The sequence below is a fragment of the Panthera leo genome, chromosome A3 (assembly GCF_018350215.1).
Source record: "Panthera leo isolate Ple1 chromosome A3, P.leo_Ple1_pat1.1, whole genome shotgun sequence".
NCBI classification, from domain to species: domain Eukaryota; kingdom Metazoa; phylum Chordata; class Mammalia; order Carnivora; family Felidae; genus Panthera; species Panthera leo.
Window position 1 is genome coordinate 85,489,119 of NC_056681.1, and position 25,513 is coordinate 85,514,631.

The window sequence follows — 25,513 nt, forward strand, 5'->3', positions numbered from 1 at the left end:
TCCACTGGTATTTTGATTCTTGTAGGTAGCATTTGGGTATCTGTGTTTTTATTTACTTATTATTATTTTTTTAATGTTTTTTATTTTTGAGAGAGAGAGACAGAGTGTGAACTAGGAAGGGGCAGAGAGAGGGAGGCAGAATCTGAAGCAGGCTCCCATGGCGGGGCTCAAACTCACGAACCATGAGATCATGACCTGAGCCGAAGTCAGATGCTTAACCGACTGAGCCACCCAGGCGTCCCTGGGTATCTGTATTTTTAAAAGCTCTGAAGATGATTCTGTTGTGAAATCAGAGTTGAAAACCACTTCTGGACACACTAAGAATGCTTGGCACAGAATAAGTCTTTTAAGACATTTTTGCTGAACTGAATTTTATTGAGAAATTTTAATTTATCGAAGTCCCAAGTGGAGATTTCAATCCAGTTTTGTCTTCCTAAGCTCTGCTTATGTTTTTACTCATTATATTGTCTCTATTATGATGCCATCTATCATATCAATGGTGAGGATAATGTTCTTACGTTTGTATAGCATTCACTTCACAAGTAGCATTGCAAGCCAAGCAGGTTGGGTGAGTTGAAACCTCAGTGGCATTAAGTCAGCCCAGTTTTATCATATTGGCTGGCTATTCAGCAACCTTGAATTAGGAGCTCAGCAGGTATTGCATTTTACTTTTTAAAATCTAAGTGATCCATATTTCATCAGTATTGTGGATTAAATAGATAGTTGTGAGGTAACCTGATAGCCTAACTACTATTATACCATTGGTCTTATGGGAAAGTATTTCACAAGTTCAAAGACCATTTCACATCCAGTGTTTTAATAACCTTTTAAAGAGAGCTTACTGGAATCTCTCTAGAGAGCCTATGTTTGTTTCCTCAAACTTGCCCTTTGTTAATATCAGAAAAATGAACTTTGGTACATTCCAAGTATGGTAACATTAAACACCTTGTGTCAACTAACTTTTGCAATTTTGAGGAATAAGATTGACTTATCTAATGTTTTGACAGAGTCTCAAGGTAGATTGAGCTCTGGGGAGTGGATCTTGGATCTGGTAACTGGGAAGCACTCTAGATACGAAACTTTTATGCTTCATCAACAGGTTTGTCAACAATGAGTCTGTTTAATTTGCGTCTTAATTTTAGGTTTTATGTACTTGCCACATATACACACAAAAGTTTGAGGAAGATATTTTATGCAAACTATGCCTAAAGTAGAGCCTATGCTTCTTTAGGTTTATGCATTTTCTCATGATACAGATTCAAATCTCCTACCAGATGGTTTTTTTTTTTTTTAATTTTTCTCTACCGTGGAAGTTTGAATTTGCCTATTTTTTATTTGTCTGTTGTTAATAGAGCAAACTAGACAATCTTGTGTGAAAGCACTGTAAGTTATTAAGTATTGTACAAGAAAAATTTTATTACCTTACCCTTTGGTGTCTTCTGTAATTCATATTGGAAAAAGCAAATCTTGCCTCTACTCTGTTCTTGTGTTTATAGGAGCCAGGCTACATGGGGATATTGTATTTACGAGATACATTATACTTGCCTGTGATATTCAGAAATTTCTGTAGGAAAACATTTTAAGAAAAATGGACTGTTGTTGGTAGTTTAGTAAATATATATAGGCAAAAATGAAATGAAAGGTACCAGTCTATTCTATTCCAGGGTCCAGTAACTTTTCTGCTTTTATTTTATTCAGGTTTGTTTTTTATTTTTAGAATTTTGGAAATAATAAACAAATAGGTCAGAGACCTTGAGTCAAAACATCCAAGCATTTCTGCTAGTAGCGTAAGAAAATCTTCATTCTGTGTGACTTCAGTAGATGTCAAAAATAAGTATTTGTCAAACAACTCACAAGCAATTCTTTTATGTTTTCATGTCTTTATCTTTTCCTCTAGCACAAACTTCATGTCTTAAAAATGAGACATGAAGACAAGGCGAAAGGACTTGTCCTTATCAGGAAACATTCAATTCAGAACCAGAAAATCAAAGAGAAGGATCCACATTGTATCAATACAAAAGACAGAGTCCTGTCCCCATTCAAGAAACAGTATGAAGAATTCAAGTAAAAAACATTTGTTCTGTAGTGTCTGAAGGAGAATTTCTGTCATTTCAGCTGTTGTTAACAAAGGATAGGAGTGATTTCAGCATTACCCTGTAGCCTGCGTATGCTTCAGCTCCTGCTGTATGCTGTGCAGTTTTTTTAATACTAAAAAAAATTCTTGTGCTTGAATGCACAGATTTGGTTAGCTTCTCTGTTTTCTACTATTCCTTCTCTGACTGGCTGAACATAAATAAATTTGTTATTAGATGTCCAGTATTGTTGAAGTAAAGGATATTAATCATAATTGCTTTTGGCTGCAGGTAACCGAGATGTGACAAACCAAATTGATTTTTCGTTTGTAAGAGAATCTCAGGGGCAGTCAGCCCGGGGCTGTTGCAGATACTCAAGGAACCGGCTCTTCTGTGTTCCTCCTTGGTCATCCTTTGCACGTGATTCATGCCTGCAGTCGAGATGGCTGCTGTACTTTGAAGCGTCCCATTTAAGCAGGAAGAAAAGAGAAAGGCACAGGGCAAAAAAAGGTCCACTCCTATCGAGCCTGTTCCTTGTTATCTTGAAGACAATAATCTTTCCAGAAGCTCCACTGTTTTAAAATGGAGATTTTGTTGTTTCATTCAGGAATGGTGAAGCCAACAGATCATGAGATGATTGCCACTGAAAAGATAATTTATTACTCACAGTTCCCAAGAGAAAGAAAGGCACACCATGCCGTGCAGGGCCACGTGAGATTGGTGGGAGGCAGAAGGCAGAGAGAGCTAGGGGAACTGCAGGAAAGCCTTTCTCACAACTTTCTTAGGAATGAATGGGCAAGGCAAGATAAACAGGTGTCGGGTGGTCTAGTTTTGAATAATTTTATGAGCTCTGAGCTGTATGGGCTGTCCCTAGTTGTCTGATGCCTAGTCCTGGGGTGATTAGCACAGCATAAGAGCGAGGTAAAGCCATAATTGCAGGTACAGACTTTAGATTGGTTATTTTGCATATGAAAGGTATACTTGCAGGTGAGTCATTTACTGTCTCTAAGAACCTGATAACCCTTGGGGTAGGTAGTCCTTCCTTAGTTCAAGGTGCCAGATATTAAAACATCAGATACGGAAACTAGAAAACGTCGTTAATACACACTCCCTCTCATATCTTTTCCTAGAACTTGTCGTTTGGCTATCCATAGCTATGAGGAGTTCTGGGCATTTGGATATTTTTAAATGGGTACCTTGTTGGCCTAAACAAAAGGAGAGTAGATATTAGTATGGACGAAGAAATGAATAGCTATTGATCAAGCGACTAGTAGCATCTGGTATACGATGTCACATGTGAAGAACTGGCATCTGAAAGCATAGGTGTAGTTTTGGGGCTGCCAAGCTGGTTAGCTGGGGGAACGTGCGTCTCTTGGATCTCAGGGTTATGATTTCGAGCCCCATGTTGGGTATAGAGATGACTTAAAATAATATCTAAAAAAAAAAATTAAAATCTTAAAAAAGGTGTGCCTCAAATCATAAGTTGCAAATTCAAATGCCTGCAGAGGCCAGGCATACACTAAAGAGTGAAAGGTGTTTGGTGGGAGATTGTACGGGTGCTGAGCGCTGTGGTGAGATGGAGGGTGCGTACACTTTTCAAAACTTGAGAGAAAAAAACCAGCCTGAATGATTTGTAGCCAATCGGCTACCAGTTTGTGGTACCCAGTCTCAAGCGAAGAAGTTAGAAAAATTTACTATAGAAAGAGTCTTATTAATTTTACTGAGATGACTGTAAATAAATTTTACTGAGATGGTGTATTTATGTCATTTAGCAATCATATACTACATTTTCTAGGTAATTTGATAATAAACCTTTTAGGCACCAACATATTTGAAAATTTAACTATTTTTTCCTCAACTTTTCATTTTGAAAGATTACAGACCTGCAGAAAAAGTTGAAAGAATAGTACAATGAACACTTAATATGTCTTTAGCAGATTAATGGTAACATTTTGCCACATGTTCTTTATCTCTCATATACACACACTCATATATATATATACACACATATATATATATACATATATATATATATATATATTTGTTTTTTTCTCATATATGTATTGTTTTCTGAACCCTTCTGAAGGTACATTGTATGGATTTTGGCTCTTCATCCTTAAATATGTCAACATGTATCACCTAAGAGCAAGAACATTTTTATATAAAATGTATATATACATACATAAGTATATATAAACTGTTATGTACATACATATAAACTTACCACACTTGAGAAATTTATAATTGGACAGTAAATTTTAATGGTCCTATATTTAATTTTACACAACTTTTCCAATAATGTCCATTTTTGGCATTTAAAAAAATTAGGATCCAATCAAACGTTATCTTCTTTAATCTAGAACTATTCTGTCTTTCATGGCATTCATGTGTTTAGGAGTCCAGGCCAGTTGTTTTAAAGAAGGCCCACAATTTTGATTGTCTGATTGTTTCTATATAATAGGATTCAGGTTAAACATTTTGGGCAAGAATATTACATATTCGATGTGAAATTGAAGCAGCTTATCACAAGGCCCAGCTAGGAGTTTGTGCTGTTGTTGGCGATGTTGGGTGGTCACTTGGGAAAGGTGGTGTCTATCAGACTTCCCCAAAAAAGACACAGTTCCCTTTGTGAGTAATCTGTGCAATGATGCTTTGAGACTTCAGGAATATTCTTTTTCTCATCAAGCATTCACCTGAAAGTTAACATCCACTGGTCCGTTACTGAGTCAATTATTATATTTGTAGTTGCAAAATAGTGATTTTTCTGGTTCGATCATTTCTTCTTCATTAGCTGGGATTCTTTTATGAAGAAGGGCTTTTTCTCCCAGCCCTAGCCCCAGGCCCTTTTTTTGAGTTCATTGTGAACTCATGGATTATTTTTGTATTCAGTGTTTGTATTCCATTGTTACCATTATTCCTATTGATGCCCAAATTGTTTCCAGTTTTGCTGGACCACTGAACTGCTGGATGTGAGATGTGTTTTATTTCCTACTCAAGGCGTGACTATTTCTGAGAGTGATACTATCTGTGCCCCACCACCCCTAGGTTCTCATTCCTCTTCCTCCCAGTTATCACTTGCCTTGAAGCTTGATCTGCACTTGGTGTTTCTTTCCCCTCCTATATGTAAAGTTTGTGGTAATCTCTGCCTCCTAGTTGTGCTTTACATGTGGAATGTAGGTGGTTTTATGTGTTTATTTGTTGATCTCTGATTTTTTTGTATGGTATGATTAGTATTTAGGTGACTGCAGTTATTTGCTAGGAAATATGAATTCCTCTATTTTAACTATTTTTATGGCTTTCTTAAGATGTGAAATGTCTGACTGTCAAATGAAATTTTCGTTTAAATAGGGTAATCAATAAGTAGACCCTGGTAAGTGTAAGTAGTACTTTTTGAAGTATGCTATGCCATTTGTCCCTATTCTCTGTAGCTGCTAGCCAGTACATTCTTGAGTCTTTGGGTTTCTTTGCTTTTCCATAGCCTTTCTCTTTCTACTTACAGACCAATAGCAATCATTTTCCCCCAGTGTTAATGCACTGCCTGTTAAACCCTATCCACTTTATTGTTTGCTGTGAATAGAGAATTGCAAATTCATATAACACATCTTGTTAGATTTGGGTATGACATTAGAATAAATGAATAAATGGAAACCTGAAGACCTTCTGGAATTTCATTTAGGGCTTGATTTTCTCAGAATGTCTACTTGCTTGTTAAATAGTCATTCTACCTTATTTCCAGTTGTTTGGTATGTTCTAGTTTAGATAGTTAAGCTGATGGTAAATAATCTAAAAAATTATATTTTATGTAATGATAATGAGGGAGGCAATACAGTGTTAAAAGCAAGAGTGTCCTGTCCCTAGAATCAGATTCCTTGGGTTCAAGTCCTGGTCCTGCTGCTTATTGGCTGTGTAACTATAAGTAGTTGCTTAGCCTCTCTGCACTTACTTTTCTCACTTACAAAATGAAGGTAATAATGTCTTCTCCTCAGGTTTTATGAAGACTTAAGATAATACATGGAGTGCCTGGGTGGCTTAGCTGGTTAAGGGTCCGACTCTTGATTTTGGCTCAGGTCATGATCTCATGGTTCATAGATAGGTTCAAGCCACGTGTCATGCTATGCACTGACACCGCGGAACCTGCCTGGGATTCTGTCTTCCTCCCTTTCTTCTCCCACCCCCCATCTCTCAAAATAAATAAATAAACATTTAAAAACAATAAAAACCCCACTTTTTTTTGTATACTATAGAAATGCACAGCTTGCCGTGTAATTACACTGTTGTGGAATCATGTGTCCACTAGAGGTCATGTTATGCTTTTATACATTTTTTTCATGCTGGGGTCTGGAAAGCCTCCTTCAAAGAAAGACTGGGATAGGAAAAGTCCATTATTGCTTCCTGCAAAAATATGGTTTGAAAAATAAAGAAACCCAAAAAAAAAAAAAAAAAAAAAAAAGAAAAAAAAAAAGAAAAATAAAGAAACCCAAGCTAGACTATTACAGGAACCATCATTGCTTGCCATGATTTTATATTTGGCAGTCTGTTACTCAGTCGGTTAGAAAATCGATTTGTATTATTGCAGTTAACAATGAGATCTTACTACCCAAGTTAGAATTAGAAATTTCTTACTCCCTGATGCAGAGTAATTTTCATTTCTTGAAACTATTTCTGACTGATTATATGCAGATGTAGAGTCATATATGACTCTCTTTCTCACATATTTATTTTTATTAATGAATATGGATTTGTAGGCCACCTACTCGAGGAGTGGTCTACACAAGTTACTTAAATTCTCTAGACTTTCAATTCCCAAGTTCATAACATGTGAACAATAGCTATGACAGTATTGTGGTGAATCTTAAGATTCAAGGGAAAGTTCTATGCAAATGATAAATCATTTTTATAAATGGTAAAGTGCGTTATCACCTGATAATGTCCACAAGGCACATTATGGGAAAGAATACAAGAACCTCTGAGTTTCTTCTCCCCTCTCTGGTAGATTATTAGTTTAATAGTGTATATATTTTAAATGGGCTACCTTTAAGATACTTCATTTTAGAAAATGTTCTAAAAATCAACTGTAGCGATCAAAAATTCACATATGTGGAATTCATTCCACTGTGATGCTTGATGTTACTACTTTTATATAGTCATAGTCTTATATGTGAAACTGCTCTCTGGTTAAAAAAGATGACTACTGATTCCTGGCACTTTGACGTTTTTGCAAGTTTTTGCATAACTAAAGAGTTTAATTGAACTGGGCATTGCTGTAGTCTGTTTTTACTGATAATTTTGGTACTGATATGATTAATATCAGAGTTGAAGTGATACAGATACTAAGGTAATCAAAAGATGGGCCACATAATTATGATGTTAAGTAAAGTTGGTGCTTGAAACGTTTTCATTATGTATCAACCACAAATAACAAAGGCAGTCTTAACCATCATGTTTATAGTTCTGCAGGGAAGACTCAGTTGGCAATTTCAAGATTTAAAGTACAAGCCATTTCTAAACTTTGGTATGCAGAAGTGCTTGTGTGTAACTAAAGCATGTTGACTCAAAAGGGGAAGCAAATATATGTATTTTACCTTTTAAAATTAACATGTGTATGTATTGTATTATACACACACACACATACACATAAATGATAATCTCTTATTCACTGTAAATATTTGGTTTACACCACTCCCCCTCCCACCTTCCTGTTCTCTTAACTACTGCTGATGGCCCCAGAGCTCCAGTGCAGGTGGGCCTGACCCCAAACCTTGTCATCACACCTTTATATTTACCAGACTGCTGCTCTTTAAAACCTTTGTCATTATAACATGCTACATATTTCTTGTACTTGAGAAGTTTCCTAATAAGTACACATTGTATACATTTTTTTCTCATTTTATGAGTTTTATTGATGAGAATCTCCATTAAATGTCTATCTTGAATGGAAGCCATCATGAAAATTTTGGGATGTGTTAGATCTCAAGCTTGAGTCTCTGCTCTGCTATTTATTCTTCCTGTTATCTTGGGCAGGTCCCTTAATCTCTTGAGTTGTTTTGTTATCTGTTCAATGAGGACAATCATTTTAATATATAGTTGCTGAATGAGTATTTCATATGTAGCCTACTAATATCAGAAACACTGCTGTGGGTTTTTGTTGTTGTTGTTACTGTTTTGTTTTTTTTTTATGGAGGTAGCTGCATTAGAAATGTTTATTTTTTTCCCCCTGTAGATAACAGACAAGAGAGTGTCCAGAAGACATGCAATTCTTGAGGTGGTCGGTGGCCAGCTTCGAATCAAACCGGTAAATATGTTATTCATGACTCATTAAAAAAAAAAAATTTTTTTTTACCATTTATTCATTTTTGAGAGACAGAGTGTGAGTGAGGGTGGGGGCAGAGAGAGAGGGAGACACAGAATCTGAAGCAGGCTCCAGGCTCCGAGGTGTCAACACAGAGCCCAGCGCAGGGCTTGAACCCATGGACCTCAGGAGATCATGACCTGAACCGAAGCTAGATGCTCAACCTACTGAGCCACCCAGGCGCCCCTATTCATGACTCATTTTAACTCTTTGTCTCTCACGTTTTTCCAGCTCCTGGTTAGAGGGCTTATTTTCTAAGATTATGCAAATAGAGAATCAATTTCAGAATATATCCTTCTTATTTCCAGAGGATAATTGGGAGATAAAGATCTAAACTATTTAAAGTATTTTTTTTCCCATAAGACAGTGCTACATTTACATAGTTAGAATTTTAGTGAAAGATGACCACCAGTTCATGTATAAATTAGGATTTTGTTCATAACTGGATATTACAAATAAGATCCTATAAGGAAGCCTGTTAACTATGTAATGGTTTATTTTTGGGGAGTGGGGTAGTGACCAGAGTTACTTAAATGTTACCGGATTGGGGGTGCCAGGATGACTCAGTTGGTTAAGCATCTGACTCTTGATTTTGACTCAGGTCATGATCACACGGTTTGTGAGACTGGCTGACAGTTTGTACTGCTTGGGATTCTCTCTCTCCCCTCTCTCTCTCACTCTCTCTCTCTTTTTTTTTTTTTTTTTAATTTTTATTTATTTTTTTAAATTTACATCCAAGTTAGCCTGTAGTGCAACAGTGGTTTCAGGAGTAGATTCCTTAATGCCCCTTCCTGTTTAGCCCATCCCCTCCCACAACCCCTCCAGTAACCCTCTGTTCTCCATATTTGAGTCTCTTATGTTTTTGTGCCCCCCTCCCTGTTTTTTTATTATTTCTGCTTCCCTTCCCTTATGTTCATCTGTTTTGTATCTTAAAGTCCTCATATGAGTGAAGTCATATGATATTGGTCTTTCTCTAATTTCACTTAGCATAATACTCTCTAGTTCCATCTGTGTAGTTGCAAATGGCAAGATTTCATTCTTTTTGATTGCCAAGTAATATTCCATTGTATGTGTATGTATGTATATATACATATACATATGCCATATGTGGCATATATATATGTATATGCCACATTTTCTTTATCCATTCATCCATCGATGGACATTTGGTCTCTTTCCATACTTTGGCTATTGTTGATAGTGCTGCTATAAACATTGGAGTGCATGTGTCCCTTTGGAAGAGCATCCCTGTATCCCTTGGATAAATACCTAGTAGTGCAATTTCTGGGTTGTAGGGTAGTTCTATTTTTAATTTTTTGAGGAACCTCCATTCTGTTTTCCAGAGTGGCTGCACCAGCTTGCATTGCCACCAGCAGTGCAAAAGGGATCCTCTTTCTCCGCATCCTCACCAACATCTGTTGTTGCCTGAGTTGTAATGTTAGCCATTCTGACAGGTGTCAGGTGGTATTTCATTGCGGTTTTCATTTGTATTTCCCTGATGGTGACGGATGTTGAGCATTTTTTCATGTGTCAGTTGGTCATCTGGATGTCTTCTTTGGAGAACTGTCTCTTCATGTCTTTTGCCCGTTTCTTCACTGGATTATTTGTTTTTTGGGTGTTGAGTTTGAGAAGTTCTTTATAGATTTCGGATACTAACCCTTTATCTGATATGTCATTTGCAAATATCTTCTCCCATTTTGTCAGTTGTCTTTTAGTTTTGCTGATTGTTTCCTTCACTGTACAGAAGCTTTTCATTTTGATGAGGTCCAAGTAGTTCATTTTTGCTTTTGTTTCCCTTGCCTCCAGAGACATGTTGAGTAAGAAGTTGCTGTGGCCAAGGTCAAAGAGGTTTTTGCTTGCTTTCTCTTCAAGGACTTTGATGGCTTCCTGTCTTACATTGAGGTCTTTCATCCATTTTGAGTTTATTTTTGTGTATGGTGCAAGAAAGGGGTCTAGGTTCAGTTTTCTGCATGTCGCTGTCCACTTTTCCCAGCACCACTTGCTGAAGAGACTGTCTTTATTCCATTGGATCTTCTTTCCTGCTTTGTCAAAGATTAGTTGGCCATACGTTTGTGGGTCCATTTCTAGGTTCTCTCTTCTGTTCCATTGATCTGAGTGTCTGTTCTTGTGCCAGTACCATACTGTCTTGATGATTACAGCTTTGTAATGCAGCTTGAAGCCCTCTCCCTCTCTCTTTATCCCTCCCCTGCTTGTTCTCTCTCTCTCTTTCTCTCAATATAAGTAAATAACCTTTAAATAAATGTTACAGCATTGTATTTTAATAGATTTTTATATATCTGTGTGTAGAGTGGAATATTTCTAAAATTTAGACCTTGTTCTTTAGGGTTGTATTTTAATTTGAAAGTTCTTATTGAGGGATAAAATTTTAACAGCTTGCTTTATAGTTAAGTACTGATATATTGTAGGGATATCAGTTTCTGATGTTTCATTTGAAAAATTAGTTGTGTAGGAGAATAAAAAATGTGTATGAGAGTCCATCTATTTTGGACTGCATGCTGTGGCAGTAAAATTAATATGGCATGAAATTATATGTCATATATTATATATAAAAATAAATATATATTATATAATAAATTATATAATAAAATATATAACAATATAAAATAAATTTATAACATTTAAAATTTATATGTATTTTCATCTTATATGTACAACTGCCTTTTGTATCATCAGTGCTTTCTTTTACACATGAAGTACTTTTATTATCCTATGTTGAGCTATTGAGATTGACAAATGCCCATGAATTTCTTTTTTTTAATGTTTATTTATTTTGAGAAAGAGAGAGTATGAGTGAGGGAGGAGCTGGGAGAGAGGGAGAGAGAGAATCCTGAGCAGGCTACAAGCTGTCAGCTGTTCTCACAAACCATGTGATCATGACCTGAGCCAAAGTCAGATGCTTAACTGACTGAACCATTGAGGTGCCTCCCGCCCCTTTTTTTAATATTTGTTTTGTGTTTGAGAGAGAGAGAGAGAGTGTGTGTGTGAGCAAGGGAGGGGCAGACAGAGAGTGGGGGATAGAGGATCTGAAGCAGGCTCTGTGTTGAAAGCAGACAGCCTGATGCAGGGCTTGAACTCAAGAACTGAGAGATAAGATCTGAGCTGAAGTCAGATGCTTAACTGATTGAGCAACCCAGGTGCCCCAAGTTAAACTTTATCTTTTGTGAAGTGGGTCAGATTTCTGCATGGGAGTTGAGCAATTTTCCATTAAAAGAAGATATCTTTTAGAAAGCATTCTTCATCTTTACTTTGTCTTTAATTAGATTATACTCCTGTAAAACAATTGTTTGAAGTCAACAAGTGTCTTTTGAGTACCAAACTGTGATAGATACAAAATTAGAAACTAGAGAAAAAAATTCCTCATTAGATTATAGGTATAAAACTAAAATTTGGTGTAATAAGGTTTTTTAAAATTATACTTTTGTTCTTATTATCTTTCAAATATTATTAGTATAATTTATGAACTTTTTAGTAAATATGACCTTATATACATGGGAGAAAGATAAATATTTTTTTACCTTTTCCTTGGCAGGATTGTTTTTGACAATTTAGAATATCAGGGCCCTCTGGAGAATACCTAATTGTACAAAGTCGGCAAGTTGTTAAGTGGGAATTAGAACTCAGGTTCTTTGAACCCTATGCATTATTATTATTATTATTTTTTCATTATATTTCCCAAGTCAGGATTCCTTTGCCGTTTGATATTCTCTTCTTTAAAAAATTTCTTGAAGATAAGACTAACTGGTGAGTTTTCTTCACAAGATGATTTGGTTCCTTCAGTTGAATAGAAGTTTACAACTGAAAGCCCCCTTAGATCCAGTCTTATGTATGTGGGAATTTGATTTGGGCCAGAGCTGGCACTGCTATCAGTGGAGAGGGGGAGTTTTCATCAATAAATGGTACTGGGATAGTTTGTTATTTGTTTAGGGGAAAAAAATTAGACCCCCTGCCTCAAACCATACACACAAATCAGTTTTTGGTGGCTTAAATGTGAAAGTCAGACGGTAGAACTGTTAGATTACATAGGAAAAAACCTTTGTGACATTAGAGTAGGGAAGTTTTAAAATGGCTATAAAAAGAAAGATTAAAAAAATCTGATTACATTAAAATTAAGAAACTTTGCTTATCAAAACACTATAATGAAAATGAAAAACATAGCAGGGAAAAGTTATTTAAAACACAAATAGTTGACAAAGGAATGATATCCAAAATATATAGCAAATGCCTTCAATCAATGAGAAAATATAATCCAATCAAAGTATGGGCTAAAGACTTACTTGAGTGGCACATTATAGAATTGGAAACCTGACTGTTTAGTAAACATGAGAAAGGTACTCAGCCTTCTTATTAAGCAGAAAAATGTAAGGAAACTGCAGTGAGATACCATTGCACACCCAACAGATTGACAAAAATGAAAAGTCTAACAATTTCAAGTATTGATGAGGATGTAAACAAGTAGAACAGTTATAAACTTTCGGTGGGAGCTTAAATGTTGTAGCCACTTTGAAAAATAGCTTGACGTTAATTTCCTAAAGATGAAGGCGTGCATTTCCTACAAGCCAGATCTCATACACGCATAGATGTGTACAAGAACCTGAAAAGCAAAGTTATTTATATAATAGCAAGAAACTAGACACAACATAAATTTCTATCAACAATGGAATTGATAAATATATTGTGATATATTCATTTAATGAAATACACTACAACAGTGAAGATAAATTACAGTGAAAGCATGAAAAATATAGATTAGAATCAGGAGCATGACATTGATAAAAGCAACATTGAAAGAATATATACAGTATAGTTTCATTTATATAAGATTAAAAATTCTACAAAAATAAACAGTATATTCATGATCATCAACTTGAGTGCCAAAATAATAAAGAACATTAGGTAAGTGATAGATACAACAGTCAGTATAATAATTACCTTTGAGTGAACTAAGAAGAGAATGGGATAGGGGATGACTCAAAAGGGACATCAAAAGTTAATATTCTTGGAGCGCCTGGGTGGCTCAGTCGGTTGAGCATCCAACTTCAGCTCAGGTCATGACCTCACAGCTCATGAGTTCGAGCCCTGCGTTGGGCTCTGTGCTGACAGCTCAGAGCCTGGAGTCTGCTTCTGCTTCTGTGTTTCCCTCTCTCTCTGCCCCTTACCCACTCGCATTCTGTCTCTGTCTCTCTCAAAAATAAATAAACATTAAAAAAATTTTTTTTAAAAAGTTAATATTCTTTTTCTGAAACTGGGTGGTGGATCCACACATAATATCTAACATGTATTATGTCTTTAAAAATTATTATGGAACACTTATGACATGAAAAAGGTGTAGTGAATAATAGTACAATGTGATGCAGCTACTTTTGTAATGCCAAACTACTAAACATGAAAGGACATGAAAAAAATGTATTTATTTTTAAGGAAATGTACAACTCTAGTACTTGAATTTGATTTTTTAGAATAGTATTTAATTGGGTTTTGAATTTTATTCTGAGAATTATTTACACCATACCATTCGAAGGAAAGTTGCTTCTTAGACTTGGTGATATACATGTAGGTCCTTTGCTTTATATAATGCTTGATTTCTTGTTTATGTTAATGTAGTTGCAACAAAATGCCTATCTCCTTGAAATAGGTGTATTTGTTTATTCACCTGCTTAATGTAGCTGCACCATCAAGGTGTGATTTAGGGAAATTTAGAGAAATTCTAAACTGACCATAGTTGTTAATAGAAATGTTAAGGTCTTGAAAATAAAGAGATAGACAAGTAACTTCTAATTCATTCATTTAATCTTAACATGTGCTAAATATCATTTACCTTCTGTTCTGTAGTCAATCACAAATTGATCTATTAAAGCAGGTTATATGTACAACTGAAATAAAATTTTGAAAGAGAAGCCATGGTTTAAAAGTTTTTTGTAAAATTGTGTAAATGAATTATAACAAATGTTTTATTATGATCCTTTCTGTATGCTCTATACTCCAAATTATGTTTAAGTGATTAAATTTTTTTCTACTTTCCTTCGAATTAGAAATCCAATCAAATAGAAACATAACTTTGACAATGATGAATGAATGCAATTAGTGCAATTACTGATTTGTATTTTTAAATTGGATGAATTTGTCTTTTTTTTCCCCCCTTTTATATTTCCTTTTAAAAAAGACTCTAGCTCTCAGCAGTTCTTGGAAATAGTGCATGAGGAGATAATGTTAGCTCATAGGAGATGATGTTAGCTTATTTGTGAGTCATTTAAATTTAATCTCCAGTCTGGTATCAGCAGGGAGAAAATGTATTATAAAGGCAAAACGACAATGTTCTCTGTAAATGACTATATCACCAGTAGTTAGATATGTCCTCTGGGTAAATTCATAGCTGTCAATGCTTTTATTTCATTTTAATAAAATCGTACTCTTTTTGGTTCTTGGATGACTGAGGGAGTAGTTCTAAAAGTACATATAAATTGCAGAAGAATATATTTTTTTGCCGTTTGGTATTAATCCTTAAAATATCCATCTTTAGGTGACTGTGTTTTTTCTTTTGTGCAATAAAATTCCTGAGCTGTGATTGTTTTTCCTCCTATGAAATTATGAGTGTAGTTGGAAAAAAGCTATAAAATACTACAATAGCTTTTCCACAGCTCATTTTGTAAACAAAAAAAAAAAAAAAAAAAGAAGAAAAGAAAAGAAAAACAAGGCTTCCCAAATTAAAAAAAAAAATTGAAAATGAGAGGAACTTTTTTTTTGGGTGTACACATTAATCTTTCTTTAATGTTTATGATAATTTCAAGAGAAAGCTGTAGAAAACTGCTTTGTATTTTATTTAGTTCCATTTCTTCAGGGATAATGCATCCTTTGCACCACTTCTAAAATTATAGCATAATATATTTAAGTTTGCACTTATACTCCCATGGATATTTTAAAAGGCACTTACCAAAAATATGCTTCTCATATAGGTAGCTCATATCTTTTATTTACTGTGAGTTTGGGTTTGCCGGTATTTCGCCTGCCCTTATCCACTTTTAGAATCAAAGTAAACTTAATCTTATTAAAGGAATTGGAGAGCTTTCCATCTTTTTCCGGTCTCGGGAAGACTTTGAATATTCAGAAAATATTTAAATCCATTTGGATCTTGTTTAGGGAGAGATTAGAAAGATTTTTAATTACTGATTATATTGTTAAAACATTATAGGTCTAATCCAAAAGAAACACACACACGTGCGTGCTTGTTTTTTTTTTTTTTAGTCAATTGGTGTATACTCTAAGATGACTGTCAGTTTTGGCCTTCTTTACGAATATATTGGCATGAAGTATTTGCAGTATTCTGCTAAGTTTTGTGTGTATTTAATGTCATTCTTTTCATTCCAAAATGTATGTGTGTGTGGTGTGTGTGTATATGTGTATCTTCTCCCTTTTTGTTTCTTAATACTGCTAGATTTTTGTCTACTTTATAACTTTTAAAAAACTACTGTTTGTTTTGGACTTCATGTCTGTGTAGCTTTTTAGTTGAAGCATATGTAATTTGACATAGATTTTAAAAACCTGGGTCACCTGGGTGGTTTAGTCAGTTGAGTGTCTGATTCTTTAAAAAAAATTTTTTTTAAATGTTTACTTATTTTTGAGAGAGAGAGAGAGAGAGAGAGAGCGCAAGTGTAAGCAGGAGAGGAGCAGAAAGAGGGGGAGACACAGAATCCAAAGCAGGCTCCAGGCTCTGAGCTGTCAGCACAGAGCCCTATGTAGGGCTTGAACTCATGAGCCTTCGAACTGTGAGATCATGACCTGAGCCGAAGTCGACTGCTTAACCAACTGAGCCACCGAGGCAGCTGAGGGTCTGACTCTTGATTTTGGCTCAGGTCATGATCCCAGGGTTGTGGGATCAAGCCCTGCATTGGGCTCCATGCTGAGCATAGAGCCTGCTTAAGATTCTCTCTCCCTCTGCCTGGCTCATGGGCACACTCCCTTTCTCTCTCTCTCAAAGCTGTTTAAAAATTTATTCAATAAGTAATATTTATTTAGGTTTAATTTGTAGGACCAAATATTAGATTTCTTGGAATGTCGTTTTTGCTCTTGGTTCTGGAATCCCCTGTATGAACAATTTTAGGAAAAGAAAAAGATGATCATAGGCCACATACATTGATCCACTTTCTCTATGACTGGATTTGCTAAATACCTGATATTTGACCACTTGAAATTTGAATGTTAAGTGCATATCAACAATAGCCAAATTATGGAAAGAGCTCAAATGTCCATCAACTGATGAATGGATAAAGAAGATATGATACATATATGCATTGGAATATTACTTGAAGATCAAAAAGAATGGAGTCTTGCTATTTACAACAATGTGGATAGAACTAGAATGTGTTATGCTAAGTGAAGTAAGTCAGAGAAAGATAAATATAGGATTTCACTCATGTAGAATTTAAGAAACAAAACAGATGAATATAGGGGAAGGGAAGGAATAATAAGATAAAAACAGGGAGGGAGGCAAACCATAAGTAACTCTTAAATACAGAGAACAAACTGAGGGTTGTTGGTGGGGTGTTGGTTGGGGGAATAAGGAGGGCACTTGCTGGGATGAGCACTGGGTGTTATATGTAAGTGATGAATCACTAAATTCTACTCTTGAAACCATTATTATACTATATGTTAACTATCTCATATTTAGATTAAAAACAAACAAACTTTAAATAAAATTTTAAAAAATGTTAACTGCATTCAACTGAGTAAAAAATACTGAAAAATGAATGTTTGTTTTGACTTTGGGCTTGTGATGTCTTATTAAAGGAATGTAATTAGTTTCTTTTTCCAAAAGTATTTTACTTTTTCTACTTTTAGAATATTATGCCTTTGTATTTAACATCTTAGCCTTTGAAAATTTAGAACTATGTTATTTAAACTATGTTATTTATTTAGAACTATGTTATTTAATGTTTAGAGATTCACTTGAATGTTTAAGATACTAATGAATAAGAGCATGGTCTTATCTTAGCCTATTAGAAGCAAACCTCGTTTATAGAATATTTGGGGTTCAGGCAGAAGCTATTGATATTTCTATCCTGATTCTTGTCCTTGCTACTTAACATCCCTGACTCTGGTGATCATGGTATACTCAAGGAAGGGGAAGATTCATTTAAAAGTCTGAGGAGTAACAGGGAAGAATTTCCAAGCCCAGCAGTATGTACAAGCTCAGAATCTGGTGGCTTGTCCTCGCTCAAAAACCCTAGCCATGAGCCAGAGCCACTTTGAGAGATAAGTTAGGGGTGGTTGGTACTGTAATGAAAGATTTCTAAACATAGTTTAAATTATAACTTGATTTTTAAAAATGAAGCATTCACAACTCTTTTTAGCGATATGGTGTTGCATAAATAGGTGTTACATTGCATGTCCATTCTTATGAAGTCTTGTATATAGTTTGTAAAATAACTCTGACCTATAAAATAATTGCCTACCAAATTTGTATAGTCTCTGTGTTTAATTTCTACCTCTAATTTTTATCTCCACGTTTTATTTCACGGCATTCTTTTAACAGATTTAAAAGAAATAGAAATCTTTTCAATTGCAGATACATATAGGAAGGTCTTATGGCCACATCCTCATGAAATTAAATTGCCAGAACTAGATAAATTATATTCATTCTAGCTTTCAAAGTTTTTTTTGTTGTTGTGTGTTTGTTTTAATTTGGGCATGTAGGCAACAATGCTTATTTATTTATTTATTTGTTTTTGGACCTTTTGTCTTAATGCTTCTTTTTCTGTATTAATCTATGTTAGAAAACTCCTCAGTGAGGAGCAAAACCAATCAAAACAAGCTATGTTGTTTGCTTGAGAGACTTGATCAAAGTCTCTCTTTTCATAGTAGCTCACTTTTTAATCATAGTAAGAAATTACTAGGAGAAAATAAGTATAAAAGAAGCTAGCCATTTCCAAGAGATTAGTGAACTACAGATATGAAAGTTAGGGGACTCAGTTTCCATACTGAGAATTATTTTTCATGTTTCTCTTTCCAATGTCTGAGTGCGCCTCTTAAGCAAAGCAGAAGTAGTTTTTCACCAGGTAATTGATAACTTTGCTTCTTTCTTTGATTCCTAGGGAAATGGGAGGTATATTTTAGTTCTCTTCCCTTTTTTATGTATAGATAATGATTATGGTACTTACAAGTGCCAAATTTATTAGACTTTTAAGTCTAAGTTTGTACCGAAATTGTTTTGATACTGAAATTTTGGACCAGTTTGTATTTAGCTGTATTTTTCTCATAATTTAGAGTTATTTCACTATATTCTTTTTTATTTGTTAGATACACACAAATCCATGTTTTTATCAGTCTTCTGAGAAGAGCCAGCTCTTACCATTGAAGAGAAATCTATGGCGCTGGTTGAATCCTGGAGACAGTTTTTCTTTGCTGGTCGACAAATACATTTTTTGTGTTTTCTCTACACACTCTGAAACAGAAATGGAATGTACTTTAAGGTAAGAATGCCTGATGAAATTAAGTAATGGTATTTGTAATCTAATTCCTCAGCCATCCACAAATGCTTCAGTAGAAACCATATTAGGGTTAAACTATATTGGCAATATAGGAGTTACATGGTGTGTGTGTGTTTGTGTGTGTGTGTGTGTGTGTATTTCTCTAGAAAACATTTGACACTGGAAACTTAGGTCTCAATAGTGATTGCTCACATGCAGTGTGTCTTTTGCCAATGTGTTCAGAATGTATTTTCCATTTAATAGTAACTAGGATAGTTAATTTGAAACCAACTACATTTTCTTAATCTTTTCTTTTAGCTTTTGAAATTTTATTAACGAATTAACCTCTGGCTTAGACTACACTCATATAACTCCTCTTTCTTATAAAAATAACAGAAAAATGAGGTGCCTGGGTGCTCAGTTGTTTGAGCATCTGACTCTTGATTTGGTCTCAGGTCATGATCCCAGGGTTGTGGAATCAAGCCCCGCATTGGGCTCCATGCTGTGCATGGAGCCTGCTTAAGATTCTTTCTCCCTCTCAGGGGGTCTGGGTGGCTCAGTCGGTTAAGCATCTGATTCTTGATTTTGGTTCAGATCATGATCTCACGGTTTGTGAGTTCAAGCCCGAAGTAGGGCACCATGCTGACAGCTGAGAGTGCAGGGTCTGCTTGGGATTGTTTCTCTCCCTTTTTTTCTGCTTCTCCCCCGCTTGTGCTCTCTCTCTGTCTCTCTTTCTCTCTCTCAAAATAAGTAAATAAATTTTAAAAGAGAAAAGATTCTCTCTCTCTGTCCCTCTGCCCCTCTCCCAGCTCTTTCTCTCACTCTCTCTCTAAAAAAAGAAAAAAAAAAACCAGAAAATATAGAATGGAGAAACTGAGGAAATGAGGTATTACAATAAACATCTGATGTAAAGTTAAAATTAATGCACTACTTTTGTTCAGGCAGTCATTAGCAGATTATTTACTGCTGTTTCAGCTTTTATAGAGTACATAAACTGGACTTATAGAAGTAAATGGACAGAAGTATAGAGTGTGTGTTGTGATCATAGTAGAATTAAATTAAAAGTCAATAACAATACAGGGGCGTCTGCGTGGCTCAGTTGGTTAAAACGTCTGACTCTTGATTTCAGCTCAGGTCAGGCATGATCTCACTGTTTGTGAGTTCAGGCCCTGAGTCAGGCTTCATGCTAACAGTGTGGAGCCTGCTTGGGATTCTCTCTCTCTGTCTCTCTCTGTCCCTCCCCCACTGTCTCTCTCTTAAAATAAGTAAATAAACTTAAAAATTAAAAAAAATCAATAACAATAAAATAGAAAAATCTCCCCAAACTTAAAATTAAAGAGCATACTTCTGAATAACTTACATGTGTAAGAGAAATCACAAAGAAAATTAGAAAACATTTTGGGGCACCTGGGTGGCTCAGTCAGTTAAGCATCCGACTCTTGGTTTTGGCTCAGCTCATGATCTCATGGTTCGTGAGTTTGAGCCCCGTGCTGGGCTCCTAGCTGACAGTGCAGATGGACCCTGTTTGGGATTCTCTGTCTCCCTCTCTTCCTGCCCCTCCCCTGCATATGCACACACACACTCTTTCTCAAAAATAAATAAACTTAAAAAATAAAAAAAGAAAAGATATTGAACAAATACTGAAAACAGCATAAAAATTTGTGAGGTGAAGTAGAGGGAAATTTATATTAAATGCCTGTATTAGAAGAGAAGAAAGTTATAAAACCGATGATGTGTGCTTCTCCTTTAAGAAGATAGGCAGACAGGAGCAAATTAATGCCAAAGCAAATAGAAAAAAGGAAATAAGAGTAAGACTAGGAGTCAGTGAAATAAAAATAGACAAATAACAAAGAAAATCAACAAAACTAAAAGTTGGTTCTTTGAAAAGATTAATAAAATTGGTAAACTTAGGCTTCCCAAGAAAAAAAATGAGCAAAATGAAAAAATACAAATTATCAATATCAGAAATAGAATAAATGTATCACTAGTGATTTTACAGGCCTTAAAAAAATAATGAAGAAATATTATTTAAAACTTTATGCCAGTGAATTTGACAGCCTAAATGAATGAATGCATTCCTGGGAAAACATAATTTACCAAAATTAATACAGGAAGATATAGAAAATCTAATGAATTTTATATTTATTAAAGAAATTGAATTTACAGTTTAAGAATTTGCCACAAGGACCTTCACTAGTGAGTTCTATGAACTTTCAAGAAAGTAATACCAATACTATACTCTTCTCCTCCAAATAGAGGAGGGTATACATTCTCACTCATTTTAGGAAGCTTCCATAATCCTGATACCAAAATCAGACAATCACATTACAGGAAAACTAGACCAATATTCCTCATAAAAATATAGAGAAGTCAAATCCAGCACTTTGTAGAAATGGTAATATACCATAACCAAGTGGAATTTGAAGACCACAAGGTGGATTTATCATATAAAAATCAATGCATTTCACTGCGGCAGATTGAAGAATTGTCATTTCAATTGATGCTTAAAAATAGCTTTGACAGAATTCAACACCTGTTCATGATTTAAAAAAAAAAAAAAAACAGAAAAAGAAGGAAACTTCTTTGTATAAAAAAAATTGTCTTTATTTACAGATGACATGATTGTGGATTTAGAAAATGCTGAGGTATCTACTCTAAGAAGCGAAACAGTACCTGCTGTATGATTACATTTATATTACGTTCTATAATAAACTAAACTATGATGGTAGTGGTTATTTCCAGAGGCACAGGCAAACTTTTTGGTGATGAACATATTCTGTGTCTCAATAAGAGTTTAGGTTACATGGATGTATGCATTTGTCAAAAATGACCAAATTGTGCACTTCAGATCTGTGCATTTCAGTAAATATAAATTACATCTACAATTCTTAAACTAGTGAATGAAAAGAAATTATGTGAGGAAATGTTTTTTGATTTGTTAAATTCAGTAACCTTTGCTTGCCACTTTACATATCTTCCTATTCTTTTTCTCTTATCACACATGTAGAAAGAACATTATTTTTAACCAGCTGTTGACCAGAGAAATATAAAGAACTAATTTTTTTGTTACAGTAAATTTCCACAGTAGAATTATATGCTTTTTAAAATAATTTATTTTATTTATTTTTATTTTAGAGAGAGTGCAAGGAGGGAGAGGGGCAGAGAAAGAGAGAGAGAGAGAGAGAGAGAGAGAGAGAGAATCTTAAGCAGACTCCATGCTCAGCACAGAGCTTGATGTGGGGTTCCATTTCACTACCCTGGGATCATGACCTGAGCCAAAATCAAGAGTCAGACACTCAGCCGACTGAGCCACTCAAATGCCCCTATATACTTTTTTAAAAATCTGGAAAATATTGCACATCTGTGTAAAACAAAATACAGTCATTGCCTCATACTTAAAGTATTATATGTCAACTTTAATTTTATATATATATCCATTCAAACAGGCTTGTCCCCTTAACGTGAAAGACCAGTGCTGTAACTCAGATAAATCAGATTGTGGGAAGAGTGAATTTTGAATGTTTGTTGTGGGGCGCCTGGGTGGCTCAGTTGGTTAAGCGTTCGACTTCGGCTTGGGTCATGATCTCACAGTTCGTAGGTGTGAACCCCACATCTGGGCTCTGTGCTGACGGCTCGGAGCCCGAAGCCTGCTTCAGATTCTGTGTCTCCCTCTCTCTCTGCCCTTCCTGCACTCGTGCTCACTCGCGCTCTCTCTCTCTTTCTCTCAAAAATAGACAAGCATTAAAAACAAATAAAAAAAACTTTGAATGTCTGTAGTATTGATAAAAGTTAAGAATACAACCCACTTTAGCAGCACAGTACTTTTTGTAGGCTATTTATTATGAGTAGTAGTATCTGGTGTACTGTTGGTATCAAGCTATGTGTTGAAAGAGGTAATAAGTATTTTGTGTATGCTTTGGTAATCGTGTGCCTAGGTTAGGGTAACCAAATTAATTGTGTTATTTTATATTTGAAAATTAAATGTTCTGCTTTTAGCTTACTAGTGCAAAATTCCTTTCAGGGTGTTTTCACTTTTAGCTTTTTCCAGTTTATGATTTAGAGTTTTCAGGTACTTCCATAATACATTGGATTTCTGATGTGTAATCGTCATTTTTAGTGTTTTTTATGATGTTTACAATTCGTATATGATTTCTTTTTTTATTTTAGGGAGAGAGGGTGGGAGATGGGGGAGAGGGACAGAGGGGGAGAGAGAATCTTAAGCAGGCTCCACACTCCGTGCAGAGCGTGACACAGGGCTCCATCACACAATGCTGGGATCATGAATCAAGAATTGGATGCTCAACCAACTGAGCCACCCAGGTGCCCCTGTGGTTTTTAAAACTTATTTCTAAATCCAGCTCATTTATGTTAGTAGCATATTTTATATTAAAGATGAAAAATACATGGTTTATATTTAACTCTAATTTGGAGTTTATTTTTAAGATTTAAGAATAAATTGCTAAAACAGGCTTTAAAAAGAAGAATAGGGGCACCTGGGTGACTCAGTTGATTGAGCATCCAACTTCAGCTCAGGTCATGATCTCACAGCTTGTGAGTTCAAGCCCCGCATCAGGCTCTGTGCTGACAGCTCAGAGCCTGGAGCTTGCTTCAGATTCTGTGACTCCCTCTCTCTCTGCCCCTCCCCTGTTCATGCTCTCAAAAATAAGCATTAAAAAAATAATAATAAAGAAAAAAAAAGAAGAATAGAGCTTTTTGTGCTACCCAAGGAGGGGTTCATACAGCGTTGTTCTGCAAGAATGCCCTTTGGGGTCCCCAGCATCCCCCAAAGCCGCCGGAACAAGCTTCCTGCTGGAGTGGGGGATTCCTGTCATTATTTAAAGGGAAGCTTTCACAATATCTGGAGCCCTTGATGTCCTACAAATGAAGAAGAAGGATATTCTCAAATTCCTTGTAGCAGGATCCACTTTGGTGGCACCAATCTTGACTTCCAGATGGAACAGTGTATTTACAAAAGGAAAAGTAATGGTATCTGCATCATAAATCTGAAGAGAACCTAGGAGAAGCTTCTGCTGGCGGCTTGTGCCATTGTTGCCATTGAAAACCTGGCTGATATGTCATATCATCCAGGAATACTGCCCAGTGAGCTGTGCTGAAGTTTGCTGCTGTTGCTGGAGCCACTCCTGTTGTGGCCGTTTCACTCCTGTCTTCCTAACCAGACCCAGGCAGCCTTCTGGGAGCTGAGACTTCTGGTGTTTACTGATCCCAAGGCTGACCACCAGCCTTTCACAGAGGGGTCTTAAGTTAACCTGCTTACCGTTGCTGTGTGTAAGACAGACTCTCCTCTGCACTGTGTTGACATTGCCATCTCTTGAAACAACAAGGGCGCTCACTCAGTGGGTCAGATGTGGGGGATGGGAAGTTCTGTGCATGCCTGGAACCATTTCCCATGAACAGCATTGGGAGGTTATGCCTGATCTGTGCTTCTACAGAGATCCTGAAGAGATTGAAAAGGAAGAGCAGGCCACTGCTGAAAAGGCTATGACCAAGGAGGAATTTCAGGGTGAATGGACTGCTTCAGCTCCTAAGTTCACTGCCACTCAATCTGAAGTTGCAGACTGGTCTAAAGGTATGCAAGTGCCTATTCAGCAGTTCCGTACTGAAGACTGGGCCATTCAGCCCTCCCCTGAAGACTAGTCTGCCGCTCCCACTGCTCAGGTGACTCAATGGGTAGGAACAACCACCAAGTGGTCTTAAGCTACTCTTCCACAAAGGCAAACAAAATGGAAATAAGGTTAATGGAAAATAAACAGTTCCTAAAAGTTGGAAGAAAAAAAGTTGGAGGATTCACACTTCCCAATTTCAAAACCTACTACAAAGTTACAGTAATGAAGACAGTATGATAGTAGCTTGAAAAAACACATGTAGATCAGTGAAATAGAATTGAGGGTCCAGAAATAAGTCCTTATATTATGGCCAACTGATTTTTGACAAGATTGTTAAGACAATTAAACGGGGAAAAGAATAGTCTTCTCAACAAATGGTGTTGGGACAACTGGATATCCACATGCAAAAGAATGAAGTTAGACTCCTACCTCACACCATATAAAAATGGACTTAAAATGGATCAGAGACCTAAATATTAGAGCTAAAATTATGAAATCCTTAGGAAAAAACACAGGTGTAAATCTTTGTGACTTTGGATTAGGCAGTGATTTTTTAGATACAATACCAAAAGCACAAGCAAAGCAAACGTAGATCAACTGCACTTCATCACAATTAAAAGCTTCCTGTCTTCTAAGACACCATTAAGATTGTAGAAAGACAACTCACAGAATGAGAGAAAATATTTGCTAATCATATGTCGGATAAGGAATTTATATCCAGAATATATAAAGAACTCTTGCAATTCAACTGTAAAAAGGCAAATAAACCAATTAAAAAATACATAAAGGATTTGAGTAGACATTTCTCCAAAGAAAATATCCAAATGGCCAATATCCAAACTCATGGGAAGATATTCAACATGATTGGTCATTAGGGAAATGCAAATCAAAATCACAATGAGGTATTACTTCACGTCCACTAGGATGACTATACTTAAAAAGATAATAACAAGTGTGGGCAAGGATGTAGAGAAATTGAAATGCTTA

General features: G+C 35.7%; 1 protein-coding gene and 1 pseudogene across 4 annotated transcripts in view; both read left to right on the forward strand.

Annotated features, from left to right (window-relative positions):
* The window catches only part of APLF (aprataxin and PNKP like factor), an 84,692-nt gene that overhangs the window by 5,643 nt on the left and 53,536 nt on the right, over positions 1 to 25,513 (forward strand). For all 4 annotated transcript variants that reach the window (XR_006200736.1, XM_042932521.1, XM_042932522.1 and 1 more), the window contains exons 2-3: positions 8,293 to 8,364; positions 18,733 to 18,905. Coding sequence is in view for 3 of the 4 variants with exons in the window: in XM_042932521.1 (XP_042788455.1) it covers positions 8,293 to 8,364; positions 18,733 to 18,905 (245 nt within the window). In the remaining variant the exon portion in view is untranslated. The remainder of the gene's footprint in view (positions 1 to 8,292; positions 8,365 to 18,732; positions 18,906 to 25,513) is intronic.
* Positions 21,540 to 24,691, forward strand: LOC122214799 (annotated as a pseudogene).